At 44.1% G+C, this 13,320-nt stretch overlaps 1 protein-coding gene across 1 annotated transcript; it reads right to left on the bottom strand.

The window, feature by feature from the left end:
• Nucleotides 1-3,700: 3,700 nt before the first annotated feature.
• Nucleotides 3,701-13,080, bottom strand: HCCS (holocytochrome c synthase). Its single transcript, XM_075832184.1, has 7 exons — nt 12,948-13,080; nt 11,016-11,138; nt 8,519-8,664; nt 7,981-8,129; nt 4,902-5,021; nt 4,157-4,243; nt 3,701-4,067 (listed from the first exon to the last, which is right to left on the bottom strand). Exons 2-7 carry the CDS (start codon nt 11,131-11,133, stop codon nt 3,869-3,871), a joined length of 819 nt encoding a protein of 272 aa, XP_075688299.1. The 5' UTR covers nt 11,134-11,138; nt 12,948-13,080; the 3' UTR covers nt 3,701-3,868.
• Nucleotides 13,081-13,320: the final 240 nt, after the last annotated feature.

Here is a 13,320-nt window from a genome sequence, read left to right as displayed (position 1 = left end):
CAAAAAATATAATAAATAATATATAGGGTGTCATGTAAAGTCAGGGCGCAGCACGCGCTGAAGGAAGCACCCGAGGGCCCAGCCTATTGGACACGTATGGAGCGGTTATTTATATACTGCATGGAGATAGATTCGAAGACATTCTGTGGGGCTGTTATTTAGGCACTGTACAATATATTATTTTTCCAGTGCATGGTAGTGACTGCACTGTATAGAATTATTTAGGCAACTGTATAGCACACCATAGAGAGGGGGGAGGGTGCCAATAGAAGGTACCGTACAGGGCTCCATATAACGTAAGGCCAGCGTAGCTTTTGCAGCGAGGCCCAGCGCACACTCAATCTACACATCCACTTGATTATTTGACTAAGTTCAGAACTTGCATTGTGGTGCACACAACCAGAGGGAAAACCAGTGCAAAATCTCTACATAGTCTATTAACACTTGGTTGTTGGTTTTTGTTACACAGTTGTAAGGCAGGTTAACCAGCGGAGTTTTGGATCAGCCATGTTATCGCACCTCCTAACAGCATGGGATTCCACTAGAGGGGCACAAGCTGCCCTACAAGCTTACCTAGAAAGTCTGACACTGCAACGCAGCAAGTTGTTACCGTCACGTCCTCTCCCTGCAGATCCCACGTTACCATTTCAAAACCTAGGCCCAGGTGAAACGACACACACTCTGATCACTACAAAGACTTACCTTTTACCCAGTGGGTTCCCCTGCCGTATGGACTGATCTTGACATTTTGCAACTGGATTTTCGTCCAGGTGAGGCTCAACTACCCTATTCCGGTTTCTCGGGGTAGCGAGGTCTCTTTTTTTGTTTGCCTCTCCTAAACAAAGAACTTCTGGGACTGCTTGGTCCTCCTGAAGACTTAGGCCTGAAGTACTTACCCCTCCACGAATCTTCTAGAACCCGATATCTCATATTATTGTAACGATGATCAGCTAGGGTTTTGTCGGATTGTACTAATACATGAAGGCGGATATCTGCTCCTAATATCTGTATGATTCTGTCTCATAAATGGACCCTTTTCTGGGTTGACACTTTTTTTCTCACCATCAGTCATCCATAATTGTTCTTATGTCGATTGTCTTTCTATTGTATGAATTGTTCAGATGTTTAGATGGTTTCTGATGCTTTGTACCTTTCATAAAATTTACTAAAAAAGGACTACATCCCATGCTGCTTTAACACAGATTTCAGTAGGTGCGTCTCTCAAATGAAGAATTGTGCTCTAAAACAAATGGGCCAAAAACAGCCAATTCCTTATTATGCTGGTGTTAATAAGGATTCTCTTCTTACCAGGTATTATATATTACTACATCACATTTCCCTAGAAAAACCTACTAGCTGTCATATCAAATATTATGAATCATATAGTCATATTGATAAGCAAGAAATGGCAAACTAGAGATTAAAAAGCTGGATTGCTGGCCTACAGATGCGGTTTGAATAAAGTAGCCATGAAGTGGTAAGAAGACGTCTACAGACTGATAGTAATGTGTACCAAGGGCCTCATGAAAAATGAATTTTGCGCAAATAAAAACAGAAAAAGCCTCATTCACAAGTTTTCCTAAATTTTTGAAGAAAAACAAAGCCTCGATTTCACAAAAAATGGTTTTATAAAAAGAAATCCTGGCAAAAATAAAGAAAAACCCACAACTGGCACATGTGAATAAGGCCTTATTGCAAAAACGAGATGAGCGGACCATGTTTTGTAAAAAAGCAATCCTGGTAAAAACAATAGATGAGCGGACCAAGATAGAGAATGAGGTAGAAATGATAAAGAAACATCCACATTCATTGAGAAAGCGATCTGTCCACATAAACCATGTACGTAACCCCGGTGATCGAAAGCACGGAGGCGCAGGAAAACCTGGAAATACTGTTGGTCACTTTGGGTAGCAAACATAATATGCGCTATGGAATTAGCCTAAAAATCTGCAGCATAGCTAGAATCCTCTGCAGATTATTTAAGCGGCTTGTCAAAGGGGTTGTCCAGTCATAAGAAACTGCTGGCCTATCCTCAGGATAGACCATTAATAACTGACCGATCAGGGTTCCAATTACCATCACCCCGCCGATCAGCAGTTTTAAAGGGGCTGCAGCGCTCCTATTAGAGCTGCTTCCCCTTCATTCCTTACCTGCTCGCACTGGGAACTGCCGACAAAATTTTTAACGGCGGTTCACAGTATTAGGCCGGATTCACACGAGCGTGCAAGCAAAAAACGCTGCGTTTTCCGTGCGCAAAAGTCACTTGACAGCTCCGTGTGTCATCATATGATGCGCGGCTGCATGTTTTTTGTGCAGCCGCCATCATTATGACACTCCGTTTGGATGTTTGTTAACAGAAAATCACGTGGTGCTTTTCTGTTTTCATTCATCCTTTTCACTGCTGTTGCGCGAATCACGCGCGTCCCACGGAAGTGCTTCCGTGTGGTGTGCATGATTTTTACGCACTCATTGACTTCAATGGGTGCATGATGCGCAAAATACACACAAAGAACGGACATGTCGTGACTTTTACACAGTGGACTCACGCTGCGTAAAAATCACGCAACTGTCGGCACAGCCCCATAGACTAATACAGGTCCGTGCGACACACGTGAAAATCACACGCGTAGCATGGACGTATATCACGTTCGTCTGAATAAGCCCTTACAGCTTTCTCCCATTTAAGTGAATGTGAGAAGGCTGTAATACTATGAACCTCCGCAACTAGTGTGTCGGCAATTCACAGTACAAGCAGTCATAGTAATGTTGGGGAAGCAGCACCCGTACAAGTTCCAATGCCCCTCCAAAACAGCTGATCGCAAGGGGTGCCGGTAGTTGGACCTCCACCAATCGAATATTGATGGCCTATCCTGCCATCTTTTTATTTTTTGGACTGGACAACCCCTTTTAGACCCCTTTCACCTACAGTACATTATACTGTACTTTGTTGCAGAAAAGCTCTGCAAATACACGTTGTGTGAACCCAGCCTCACACTTATATATGCGCAACGTATCCTCAATGTATCTAGCATTATTAAGTCATATGGCTGTCATAGAGTGGGATCCCCACATCTATGAGCCAGGACAGAGCTCCTCTGAGAATGGCTCCCATTTCGGTGGGCTTGAGCTACCCATGTATTACATGGATGTCTAGTCATCTAAATGGCTTCCAGATAACACTACATTTCTCCTACAGCAGACGCTGCAGGGGAAAATGTCTGGCCAGAGAAGGCTCCCCCAGACAAAATCACCTGTTTGATGGGAGTGCCAGACCCAGAGCGATCAGCTGATGATACACTTCCTTTAAGTGACATCATTCTAATAACAGGATTGCAGGGCTACAGATAATTTTTCCTATCAGGAGACTACAGGGTGCCATTTACAGCAGCCTGTATTGTGCCTATGGAACCACAGGCTGTCATAAAACAGATGGGTTGACTGGGAAGCAACAAGGATTCAGAATTCCCTGAAGGTTTCCGGTCTAATCAGATTTAACCTGCTTGCAAAGAAAAAAAGGGAATAAATGGATACTTATACAGTTCCCTAATATATGTGCAGGTTCACCTTAAATTTAGGTATACGAGTATCCAACACTATACAAGATGCCAGTTTTTTTTTTTTTTGCTAATGCTACATACATATTATAGTTGTATGGATACGCATTGCAGGTTAATATATTCCTTATATATTAGAGAACAAATGAAAATGTTTCAAGTTTCTTAAAAGTATTTTTTTTTATATACAACACATTAAATACGAAGCTGCATTTCCAATGGAGATACTGTAACAGTCTGGAAATGGAACAATGCAATAAAGGCCGGCAATTATTCCAGTTTCAAGATGTCTGACAAGCACGTCCTTAAAAAGATTAGGAGGTCCAGCGCCACCAGGCAACTTTCATTCTGTCCCAAACTGCAGTCATGGAGTCAAAAGCCGGGCGGACATCCAAGATTGAGAACTGATAGTTTTTATCTACTTCTCCTCCATCATAATAATCAATGACATATCGGACTTCCTGTCCACACCGATTTACAATCCAATCATGACGATCAAAGGGAAGTTCATATCTGTGAAAAAGAAGAATAGGAAAATTCAGAACTGCTACTTGACACAAAAGCAAAATAGAAATCAATTGGCAAATGTCAAAATACAATACCCCATTAGTGATCGGATGCGGGCTCTGGGAGAATACTCCTTTGCTTTACCACCAAAACGAACAAGAGTTGGTCCACAGGGACATTCTCTGAAATGCACAGATAGAGGAGACACTTACACTCCCAGGACACACTAATACACAATGTTTTGCCAGATGAAACATCAGGCCCAGGTATTGATGTGGAAATAAAACTATTTTTCTGTCTGAAGTATTGTCAGCTATTTTTTTTTTCTTTTAGGAATATATGACATATAAGCAATCACCAAAGGGCAACCTTCATGGTACCATGCTGGGCACTTCAAATAAATATATAAAACTAGTAAAAACAATAGCTCGGATATCAATAACTTATTCGAGAAAAAGTGGCAAACCAGTCCAAGATTCAATGTTTCAGTGCAGTTTAGAACACTATTACTTCATGGATATGTTATATTGGCAATCATTGACCAGAAAACCGTGTGTGACCAAAACCTAATGCAATTTTTATTTTTTTTTAAATCAATTTATTTTTTTTTATAAATTTTTTATGTCTGTTAATCAGAGTGAACCAAGTAAAAACCTTAATAAAAACACAGTAACCTATACTATCAAAATACATCACTGAAGAACTACAAGTAATATAAAGTGAATAAGAAGTTGTGTAGTTCAACTAAACAAAGAAATGTGGAATAATAAAAAACAACAAAACCCGTGACTGTGTAAAGGAACCCATATTAGACAGGAACCACACCACGGGAAGGCTTACTTGGCATGGAGAGTTTCCCATTTCAGGATTTCGGACCAGGCCTGTTCGTTATTCTGATTGTGAATCTTGATTATATTATTCATATCCACAGGTTTAAGTTCATCCTCCTTCCATTTCCACCTTAAAGACAGAATGATGGCTAATTTTTCATATTATTATTATATTCAATTGCCAGATAGATTATGTACATCACCCAAACAAGCCTCCCCTGCACGCCCACACCAGTTGTCCTCAACCGCAGCTGCCTCTATGGTGAGGATAGAGACCCCCAACAAGATTCTGCTTATTCTCAGCATCTCGTTGGACGGGGCCTGTGGTCCACTGCACCTCTAGACCTTATTCCAATGAAGAATTTGGGTTTGTTTTTTGGTTTTTTTAAATTCTTTTATTTGTCATTTTGTTATTTTATACCACAAATCGTACAAATAATATACACAACATAGTGCAAAAATGGCATTGAAAATCATGCAACCGATCACAGGACAGTTATCTACCTCACATCAACACATGAGTTCACCTGAGAGTACCATGTCACTGAAAACACTTATGTAAGAAAACTCCGGTATGCACCCTGAACCCGCAGCCGTGCATGGTGTGTCCTAAATGTGCATAAGAGCATTAAAGAGAGCACCAGAGACAGAAAGAAGGAGAGGCCAATTAGTAAGGAAAGAAAGAATAGAAAATGGGGAGTGAGAAAACAAGAAGGGAAGTGGGGGGAGCGGACCTGACACTCCGGGTCTGGACAGGAATTCACGAGGCCATGATGATTTTATATTCCTCGGTCGTTTGGAAACGAATCCATTCACGCCATGTTTTTAGGAAGGAGGCATGAGTCCCCTTCATTGATGCCGTGAGGTCCTCCATTCTCATGATTTCCTGGATCTTGCTGAACCACATGCCCACCATCGGCGGACAGGACTGTCTCCACAGTGCAAGAACACATGCCCTAGCCGCGTTTACCAGGTGTCTAACACTGGCAGTGGGACCTCACACAGATGAAGCAGGAAAATGCCCGGGGATCTCGGCAGAGGGTAAGCCGTAAACTTTGAGGAAATGCGCCACACCTCGGACCAGAACCCAGTCAGGAGTGGGCAGTCCCAGAAAATATGCAGGATCGTACCCACATGGTCCCCACATCTCCAGCATAATGGCGAGACCGCCGGGAACATAGCATGCAATCTGGAAGGCACCCTGTACCAACGGGACAATATCTTAAACCCTGCCTCTTGGAATCTACTGGCCATGGAGGACTTGTGTCATGGCGAACATACGGTCTTGTTGTTCAGGTGTAAGTGTTTCGCCCAGATCCCTCTCCTAGCTGAGCAAGTACGGAGGTGGCGGCAGGTTGGTGGGCGAGATCAAGAACGCATAGATTCTGGATAAAGCATGTCGGATGGTGCCTGTGCCTGTGCACAAGAGTTCAAACGCGGAGCAGTCTCGCAATTGCTCTCCAGGATTTTCTAGGGACGTTAGGAAATGTCGCAACTGGTTAACCTGCCATGTCGAGAAGGGGACAGGGTCCGCCAGGGCTTGAATTTGATCGCTCTTCATCCACCTCCCCTCCTGCTGAAATTGTCGGGCCTGCCCCTTACCCGCCCGCAACCATACTTGGAATGGACCGCTATCCAGTCCCGGTGGAAAGGCAGGGTTGCCCAAGATCGGGAATAGCGGGGAGGGGGACGGCGAGATCTCTGCCCGAGTAAACACCCGCTCTGCGACTGCCAGAGTGGGGCCGATTGTCGGGTGTAACCGCGCGACCCTGGGAACATGTCTGCCCAACCATGGCATAGCCTGCAATGGGATAGACATGAACGCCTGTTCGATAGACACCCATTCTTTCGTCCCGCCGTACCGGAACCAGTCTAAGATTCGTGTCAAGTGGGAGGCGTGATGATAGGAGACAAAGTCCGGAAGACCAATGCCCCCTCCCCCTTTACACGAAAGAGCAAAGATCGGGCGATACGTGCTGGTTTCCCTGCCCATATGAATTTGTGCATCAGGGACAGCAGGGACTGAAAGAACGGGCGTGGGATATGGATCGGTAGGGCCTGTAGGAGATACAGAATCCGTGGCAAGATGTTCATTTTAAAAATCGCACACCTACCGAACCAGGTAAAAGTGCCCGACGTCCAAGAGTCCAGGTCCGCTTTTATACGTTGAAGAAGCAAAGGGAAGTTCACCGCATAAAGGCGAGAAAGATCCCCGGGAAGTCGGACTCCCAGGTATTTTAGCGAATCTCTTGCCCACTTGAAGGAAAAGGACTCCGACAGTTCAGTGACCAGAGCCTGTGGTAACGAGATATTAAGGGCCTCTGACTTCTGGTAGTTTATTTTAAAGTTGGATAATCTCGAGTATCTAGAATTTGGGTTTGTAAGTAACTGTTAAGACGCAATAACCAATCCCAACTTCACAGAGCTTGAACTGTTTTGCAAAGAAGAATAATGGAAATACTCCAGACTGAAGGCAATAATTACTGTCAAAGATGACTCTACTAGATAATGAATTAGAGGGGGTATGTTAGTGAAGGTGTTGTGGGTCGGCATAAATATGGCGTTCAGTATGAAAAACTAGTGGATTTACATTTTCCCAATCAGTAACAAAGGACAAATTTAGCTCTGCTATAACTGAAATAAACATGGTTCAGTAAGGGTATGTGCACACACACTAATTACGTCCGTAATTGACGGACGTATTTCGGCCGCAAGTCCCGGACCGAACACAGTGCAGGGAGCCGGGCTCCTAGCATCATAGTGATGTACGATGCTAGGAGTTCCTGCCTCTCCGTGGAACTACTGTCCCGTACTGAAAACATGATTACAGTACGGGACAGTTGTCCTGCAGAGAGGCAGGGACTCCTAGCATCGTACATCACTATGATGCTAGGAGCCCGGCTCCCTGCACTGTGTTCGGTCCGGTACTTGCGGCCGAAATACGTCCGTCAATTACGGACGTAATTAGTGTGTGTGCACATACCCTAACAATATCAAATATCACGCAGTGATAATGTGGTAACCAAGTATGTAAAAGTGCAGAATTAAAAAAAACAAAAAAAAAAAAACAGGCATCTTGTGCAACTTACCCCTTCCTGAGCATTGCATTCCAGAACATCTGCTCTGATGGATACACCCAATTTTTATCAGCATTGGCTCTAGGAATAGTGGATTCTTCTCTGTTTAATGAAAGCGAGAAGGGTTGATCTGGAGCCGGAACCTGGTTTGGAGGAGGCATCTAAAGAAATGAACGTATGTTTATATACACTGTCTTCCAATACTATATATAACAGTATCTAGGAGGTAAAGAAATATCTGCCTTTAATATCTAATCCTCAGGAATATAATATAAAAACAATGTCCCATTAAAGGCCATTTCAGTCACGTGATAACCAGTAAAAGAGTTTGGAGCATTGCAGATTTGATTTGGGTGGGGGAGAGGGGGGGGGATGTAAATTGGAAGGACATATTTAATGCATGCCGCTTAGACTATTTAACCTTATTTGAGCGCATAGGCCGCTCCTCAGCTAAACAGGGATTGTGTTATTAACTGGCTCAACATAAAATGCAAGGCAAACACAAACTGGAAGACATTTCACCCACAACTCCCGTATACTCTCATCTTACCATATTGCTGGGGTCAATGTCATCATTAGAGCTTCCTTTCATTGGACACTGGACATATTCATAGGCTCTTTCTTGGTGACCTGGGCCGGAGCAGCTTTGGCCATCTGTATTCTGTGAAACTTCTTTGTGCATTGGGCATCCTGTCGCTTTAATGAAATGCAAAAAGTTAATAAATAAATATTATAAATAAGTTTAGCAATGTGTTGCCTAAAAAAAAATATTTCTATGTTTGTTTGGGGTAACGGAGTAAAGAAAAAAAAGTTTCACTTCTTGCTGCAACCTCCATTGCCATATTCATTTTCAGACCCCCGATATGTCGTTTACAGCCTGCTCCTAGTTTAGACTCTTCTCCTGTGGATGTGTCCCTCCCAGTAATACATGCTGGACGTGAGGTCTGCAAGTCCAGGATGCTGCTGTCTTCACTAACTCACGTGTACTAGCACAGCTTCATTCCTGTACTCCCCCCCCCCCTTCTACAGGCAATAAGGGATCTCTTCTGAATTGTGCTGACAGACACTGATGCTGAGGAGTGTGTGATTTCCCCCACCTCCTGCAGAGTCTGCTGTGGGTTCTCTGTATGTGATTCCGACCATTACATCCAGCAGACTGCCATGTATTCCTTGCGCCCTAGCTACATTCTGATATAGGATAGATCTGCCCTCCCTCAAGACATGGATGCTTCACCCCTTCTCCACACTTTGCGGTGAAGAGCAGAGAGAGTTGACACAGCCAGGAGCAGGATGTCAGGTCTATGTCAGAATCAGCAGCACAACCAGCTATGTACAGGCGTTACATAGGCTCCTCAGCAGAAAATCGGTAGGACATTTTTGATGAAGACTATTTACAAAGTGTCTTTAATTTGCATTTAGGAAGCAAGTGAACAATAAAAAATAAAATGAAAAAAAATCAGTGCAATGGTGTCCATACTCTTTAAACAAACATAACATTTATATTTAACTATATCCTCATTTATACATGACTTATGAAAAAAAAAACAACACTGTAAAACCTAAGAATTTAAGTAAGCAGACAGACAATGAGTGGGATGATCTGATGAACTGGTCATTGACCTTGAAAAGCTATAAGCACAAGCAGAAAAAGGCAGAATATAAATATAACATTGACAAACCTTAAAGGGGTTTTCCCATCAGGGACATTTATGACATATCCAAAGCATATGTCATAAATGTCAGATAGATGTGTCCCACCTCTGGGAACCGCACCTATCTCTAGAATGTGGCCCCCCTCTACCTTTCTACCTTTTTCTGCTGCAGCTGCCTCCCGGCCACTTCCTGACTATACGGTCGGTAGTAGGAAAACATAGCACGCTGAGCTACGCTGTTTCTGTAAGCCCCATCGAACCGAATGTTAGCTATGGAAACAGCGTAGCTCGCATGCTACGCTGCTTGCGTAACTACTATTCACTATTATGGGAGTTAAGAAAACAGCGTAGCTCAGCGAGCTAAGCTGTTTTCCTACGCTCAACCATATAGTCAGGAAGAAGCAGCTGCAACAGAAAGAGGTAGAACAGAGTTTAGGGGGCCCCGTTCTAGAGATAGGTGCGGTTCCCAGAGGTGGGACCCGCATCTGACATTTATGACATATCCCAAATGCACACGATGAGAATTACGTGCGGATTTGATGCGCGTATTTTCGTGCAAGAAATCCAAAGCGTAATACCTACCAGCAAAGTAAATGAGACTCCAAGAAATCTCATCTACACGTTGCAGTTTTTTTTCTGCACGTAAATTGACCTGCGGTGCATATTTTAAAATCCAAAGCATGTCAGTTTATCTCGCGTTTCCACTTGAGAATATTATCGGACTAATTTATAAAAAACACCCCAAAATCCGCAGCATAAAAATGCACCTATTTCCCCATCAAAATGTAAAAATAGGAACCTAAAAACCCATTAAAAAAAACGCATTATTAGGTACGGATTATATCGGAGTTTACCTGCCATCACCAAATTCCGCAACGTGTGCGTATAAGCTTAAAACACATTTTGTGGGAAACTATGCAGTCCTGTTATTATTGGACGGTTCCTGCAGGTAAAGGGAGCAATGCGAAAAAATATTACATTAAAGGGTAACTAAACTTTTGATCGGTGGGGGTCCGAACACTGAGACCCGAACACTGAGACCACCACCAATCCCCAAAACAGAGCAGCAGAAGCGCTCGGGTGAGCGCTGTGCCACTTAAGTTTCTGATCGGCTTTTCCCGGAGAAGTGTACGGGCTCATAGACTTTCTAAAGAGACAGCGGTACACCACTTGCTCAGCTTTCCAAGAAAAGCGGGCCAGAAAAGACTCAGCACAGGGCTCACCCGAGCGTTTCTGCTGCTTCGTTTTAGCGTTCTGCGGGGGTTTCAGGGCTCGGACCGCCACTGATCAAAACTTCTGACGTGCCAAAAAATTTTGGAAAGTATAGTTACCCTTTAAATCTTCCATGAACAAAACCCCATCAGCATTGGGTACGAAGAGTAACAAAACAAATACCTTCCATCTTTTCTTGATGCATTGGACATCCTGGAGGAGGCGACGCGGCTGACTCTGTGTTTACTAATACAGCGGGTGAAGGGTGTGGAGTAGATGGAGCGGATGTAGATGTACCCATTTTACCTATGGAAAACACACAGGTCAGTCCACGGATATCATCCCTGATTACTTTAGAGGCATTTACAGTTCAGCAAGGGCATCTACATGTGCTGCATTCTCTATTGTAAAAGTAGTAAAACACCACTGTTCCCGGTCAGGCCTGTTAACGGATTAGAACACAGTGATACAACATCACAAGGTCGTGACATCCATTCACTGCAGCCAGCAACGACAATGTGTCCATAGTGACGTATCGATCCTCGGCAGCAATTGGACCAGGTGACCAGGTCACAGAACATCGCTATGGATTAAACATCACTAGGGCTTAGTATACACAGGTCCAGAAGCAAGGCACCGGAGCAGAATTCAGGCAGGAACGCGTATCCCATTCTCCACAAAGAAGGCTGTATGTATAATGAATGGGAGAGACACAAAGAGCCGAATGAGTATCTCCTATTCTTTTCAATGGCGAATGACCAGGCACGAACAAGCACCTCTCTGCCAAGAAGTAGGACCAGGACCTCAACCACACTTTTATGGCATTTCTAATGGACATGCCTGAAAAATATTTGAGTGAAAAAAAACAAAAAACGTTTACACTATTACCATGTTTAGTGAACTATTACATACATGAATATACGCTCTGCCATGTCAACGAAGTTATTTCCATAAAGCTTGTGACTTTTTCCTGGAAACTATGTACAGATGGAAACTATGTAAATATATAATCCTGTAACAGGACGCTGGTAATGACTGGTCCTTGGTGGTTCAGAACGACGGTATATCTACAGGCACCTCTGCTGAATTAACCCGAATGTGTGTGCCATGTGCCTGGCCGGGATATACTCAAGGGCACTTTCCTTCTCCTAGGAGAATGGGGCGGTCCGGTGGACTGTTTTTGTGGGGTTCCCCTTTGCATGTGATCCTTGGAGGGTTTTCCCACCTTAGACATTTAGGGCATATCAACAGTATATGATAAATGTCTAAAATGTAGGCATTTCACCTCTAGAAGTTTGCTCATCTATTATCATAGTCTCCACAGACACCACAACAACTTATCACCTATCTAGGGGATAAGTGTTTGATCGCTGGGACCCCGACCGATCAAGAATACAGGGGTCCCAAGTCCCCTGCCGCTCTATTCATTCTCTATGGGACTGCATACGCCAGGTGCCAGCTTGTAATGACGTATCTCCGGCCTGTGGGAGGTCAATCAAGCCAAGACTTCATGACTCTTCACAGGTAGCGAACGCTACTTTATAACTTTTCTTTTTTTTTTTCTGCAAGGGACATTACCATCCTATATAACAATAGGGTGGTGGTTGAGGGGCTGCATATGTGATGACAGATTCCCTTTAAATAGGGAGCGAGGCTCATCCTATCCCCGGACGCAGCGCTACCTTCACCCTACAGAACTGGGGGCAGGGCAGCTTCACAAATGAAATGCAAAAGGATATAGAATGTAAAGATAACCTCACTGACAGAGTCCAGGAAAAGGTTTGACCCCATAATCTTTATTTCTGAGACGCAGATATTTACTTGTAGAAGAGTTCTACTTTAGGGTGACCGCTCCTTTAAATTTATGAAGGGGTTAATTTGTAGAAAACAGACGTAAAACGTGCGTGTTATGCCCAGTGTGAGGTCAGACAGAGGGCATGGATGTCACCGCTATACACAGGGATCATTACGGTGTTATGTCCTGCATGCCGCAGAGGTCACAGTAACAGCTCCGTACTCAGCCTTATAGCCCGTGTGTATAAACTAAGCCGAGGTCACAGCCGCCATACCGCACAATCTCCCCACTGTCCAACTCCCGCCTGCCCCTCCATTTACCCGAGACCGTAGAGATTTCCCCTCAGAAGAGTCTCCAGTCCTTCTACACGAGGAGAAGTCGCCGGTATATGACGTCACGATCATATGGTACTGCACATGCGAACTGGCCTGGCTGTGGCTGTTGCCTAGACAACAGGTATATAGTCATGTGACTAATACATAACACGGAGAAGCGGGCACGATGGTCTGCGCGTCTCCTGCCTGGCTCTATAGCTGTTATGAAAGCAATTCCCTGCCGCCCGCAGCATGCTGGGAACTGTCCTTTCATAGCCGCTAGATAGCCGCAGGTTAGAGCTGTAATCCTGGTCCGCAGCTGTGGCGGCTTCTCTGTACTAGACCCAGTTACATAAAGCCGTGCTGTCGCCATTTATAA

This window comes from Rhinoderma darwinii, chromosome 7 (genome assembly GCF_050947455.1).
Source record: "Rhinoderma darwinii isolate aRhiDar2 chromosome 7, aRhiDar2.hap1, whole genome shotgun sequence".
NCBI classification, from domain to species: domain Eukaryota; kingdom Metazoa; phylum Chordata; class Amphibia; order Anura; family Rhinodermatidae; genus Rhinoderma; species Rhinoderma darwinii.
The sequence above is the reverse complement of the archived record's forward strand: the minus strand, read 5'-3'. Positions and strand labels throughout refer to the sequence as shown.